This window comes from Arachis ipaensis, chromosome B05, assembly GCF_000816755.2.
Source record: "Arachis ipaensis cultivar K30076 chromosome B05, Araip1.1, whole genome shotgun sequence".
Taxonomy (NCBI): domain Eukaryota; kingdom Viridiplantae; phylum Streptophyta; class Magnoliopsida; order Fabales; family Fabaceae; genus Arachis; species Arachis ipaensis.
In genome coordinates, this window is record NC_029789.2 from 132807891 (window position 1) to 132811598 (window position 3708).

General features: G+C 32.9%; 1 protein-coding gene across 2 annotated transcripts in view; it reads left to right on the forward strand.

Annotated features, from left to right (window-relative positions):
• The window catches only part of LOC107644245 (uncharacterized PKHD-type hydroxylase At1g22950), a 4471-nt gene extending 1972 nt beyond the window's left edge, over positions 1 to 2499 (forward strand). Inside the window, exons 4-9 of one of the 2 annotated variants that reach the window (XR_002347320.1) lie at positions 270 to 420; positions 584 to 667; positions 953 to 1077; positions 1473 to 1634; positions 1958 to 2069; positions 2157 to 2441. Coding sequence is in view for 1 of the 2 variants with exons in the window: in XM_016348058.2 (XP_016203544.1) it covers positions 270 to 420; positions 584 to 667; positions 953 to 1077; positions 1516 to 1634; positions 1958 to 2069; positions 2157 to 2195 (630 nt within the window). In the remaining variant the exon portion in view is untranslated. Of the gene's footprint in view, positions 1 to 269; positions 421 to 583; positions 668 to 952; positions 1078 to 1472; positions 1635 to 1957; positions 2070 to 2156 lie in introns of both variants that reach the window. The other variant, XM_016348058.2, reaches the window with a different exon arrangement.

Below are 3708 nucleotides of genomic sequence, written 5' to 3' on the forward strand. Positions count from 1 at the left end.
AAAAAAAAAAACAAAAAGAAAAAAACATTCACACACACACACACACAAATTCTTTTATAAATTTTTAAGGGTGTTTGGATAGAATCATGTTTACCAAAAAGTAATTTTAATATACAAAGCAATAAGCTAGTAATATTTTGCGGGGTTTTGAATGAATTGTTTATTAAAACAAGGTACTTTCTCAAAAGACAATCCAAATGCATATATGCATATCCTTGATTGTATTCTTTTATTTTTTACACGTTATGTAACTTCGTCTTGGTGTCCAGATTGAAAATGTTGAGAAGTTTGTAGCTGAAACAAAATTCCGTATCATGCGTCCCAATATCATGAATAAGTATGGCGTTGTGCTTGATGACTTTGGCTTTGGACCAATGCTTGAGAAACTTATGGAAGGTTTTATTCGACCACTGTCTCGAGGTGAACGTTGTGATTGATAGTCAGGATGATTTGTTGGAATTTGTTCTTTAGAAATGACTATCCTGCTTATTGATTTTTTTATTTAAAATCTTTTTCAATTTCCGTTGTTTGGTTCGTGCTAGAGAAATGTGTTCAATTACTTCTTTTGTTTATTTTTATACAGTCTTGTTTCCCGAAATTGGATCATCGCTGGATTCTCATCATGGATTTGTCGTTGAATATGGTAAAGATAAAGCTGTTGACATGGGTAAGGGAACCTCCTGATCAGTATTTATTTTTTGTTTTTTTGCAATTCCATAGGTCACCTGGATTATATTTGATGTTTATACTGAAGAAGGCTAGTATCTTAAAACATTTTATTCTTACTGTTATCATTTATTAATCTCTTCCGTTATAAAAATTTCGATGAACCAATTTATGCTTTTGTAGAAATTCCAAATTCAAACTAAGCTTGGATTCCTATTCCTATAGCAGCCAATTTATCTGCATTGGATGTTTCAATAGAAAGAGTCTTGCATTTGTACTTTCGCAGGTTTTCATGTCGATGACTCAGAAGTAACCTTAAATGTTTGCCTGGGCAAGGAATTTTCTGGAGGGGAATTGTATTTTCAGGGCACAAGATGTGAGAAACATGTAAATACATCAACCTATACAGAGGTAAGTCTTAGTGGTATTAGGAAGATTTTATGCTTAATTTCTTCTCTCTTTTTCCAATTTCACCATGAGTATGCAAGGATCTACTTTCACTAAAGGGGCAGTGCATTTTAAGAAACAAATCTCATTTTAAGTTTCTGCGAGACTGTTAGCTTGATGAACTGTGGGTTTGGTTAACACAAAGGGGGATTTTGCATTAAATTGCAAAGAGACTTATACTCTTCATGTGTGTTTTTGCTGTATGTATTTCTGTTTTTTTCATTATATGTATACCGGCATATGTTAGCTTTGATAGTGCTGATGAATCCAGATGAAATTATTCATTTTGGGTTCATATTGTGACAATGTACTATTTTTAAGGAGATTTATGGACCATTGCTTGTTGCTATTTTTCATAGGTGGTTGTACACTTTTCTTATGGAGTCCATTATTTGAAAGCAGGAGTACTTTGACTATTCCCATAAACCTGGACGAGCTGTGCTTCATCGAGGTCGCCATCGCCGTGGTGCCAAAGCTACAACATCTGGCCATCGTGTCAACCTACTTCTGTGGTGCAGAAGGTTTGTTTGCTTATAGATTGGCCTCCATGCAAATTTGGTTTGTCCCGTAATTTCTTTCTTTTCAAATAAAATAAAATTTTATAATAGCAAATAGCACCAGTCTTTGCTCGTGTTTCATACATCACAGTCCCACCCTTGTCATCATTGGTTTGAGATGAGAAGTTGCATGCATGTCTACCAGCAACTCATTTGGATTGCGATATTGAAATTCTGTTTTGCATTTTTATTATATTACCCTTAATTTTTGCTTGAATGGATTAGTCAATTCAAAGGTATGTCACTCTCCATTTTGTTGAATTAATGGTTGCATTATTTCTGTGTAGCTCTGTCTTTAGAGAGGTGAAAAGGTATCAAACCGATTGCTCCAGCTGGTGTGGGGAGTGCAGTAAAGTGAAAAAGGAAAGCCAGTGCTCGCGGATCACTTCTACCAAATCGGTAATCTCTCTAATCCGAATTCTTTATGCTCGGGAAGGAGGTTGCAAAATATGACATATGTGATTTTATGGTATTACGCTATTACAGGCGTTGCTTGCAAAGGAAGGCGAATCCACTTCGAAATGATTTGCAATGTGAATTGTTGTAAAATGATGCAACTGTTTTCAGTTGTCAAAGGCAATGAACTTGTGATTCATGATCCAGGAGTCTGTAAAAGTTATCTCTGCTGGATGAGGATAATTTTGTTGAAATAAGCTTTGATTTCTAACCCTGATAATATCTTACACTTAAGGTTATTGTGCATTGCAACATCTAGTTTCATTTATGTATACATATATATATATATTATGTAACTATTGTATTTTAACTCAATTTTCCCCTATCATTTTTCATTTTGAATAGAAGAGATCCAGCAATTGCCTGTTGCCTATTTCAAGAATGTTTAAATTAATGATCAATATAGAGATATCGAAATTTTCTTTACCTCCTTTTTAGGGACAAGATTAAATTACAAACTTTTAAAGGATAGATTTTATTGCAAAATTTGAAAGGTTTAGCTAGCATGTATTCTAAAGGTATATGTAAAAATTACTATAAGGATATATGTTAGTTAACTTTTAATTTTTAAAGTACAGGGATTCACTTATAAATTTAATAAAATTTATAGAAAATTTTTAATTGATTAAATCCAAATTTAATTTAGACCTACTCAACCAATATTAGACTAAAATATACTTACCATTACCAACCACCAGGCAAACCAGGATTTAAATGGATATTTTACCCACAAATGTTTCTTCCCCACTATGATCATAAGTCATACCTATTGTTGTGGAAGTGGCTGGATTTGTTACATGATGGCAATGTTTTAATCTACCCAACAATCATTGGTGTTTTAGGTCAAACCGAAAATCTGGGGGGAAAATGAGAGGAAAACTGCAGAGCAAGATAACACAATCCAATGCCTGGAAAAATGCTTACTTGTTGAGAATTTGTAACGAAGTCTATCAGAGGGAGGACAGTTACAATTCCATTTTCAGCCAAAAAAAAAAAAAGTTTATGAAAATATAAACAAATTCTAATGTACGGTATGATCTTAATTGACCCCGGAAAACAGGTTACATGTGCACATTACTTAAATATCATGTGTTGCTGTTTTTAATTGACAATATGACATGCATCCGCAAAACAAACTACTGGCAGATTCTTGTTTGTTGAAAAAATCCCTGTAATGTGTCGGCTGCTCAAATTCCTTCTCTCCTTTTACCAACCTTACAATTTCATAAATCACATAAACAACCATCTCTCTCTCTCATCAGCCATCAAGCATATTCTTTTTTTTAATTCCCATCTTCCCATGTGTCCTATCCTTTACTATTATGATTTGTTTGTTATAGTTTGTTTTATTTACCCAAAAATTATTTCGTTTTTCACTTCACAAATGCAATTCAACCGAGAAAGAAAGTTGCTTACCACTAGTTCCTTGTCCCTTGTTAATAATTCCTGCTCTGTTTCATTACCATTTTGTATTCATTTTCCTTGTTTTGCAAATACATATTTATTTTTACGTCACATTGATAATAATAATAATATTAATATAAGATGTTTAATTTATTATCAGTATAAAATAATTATATAT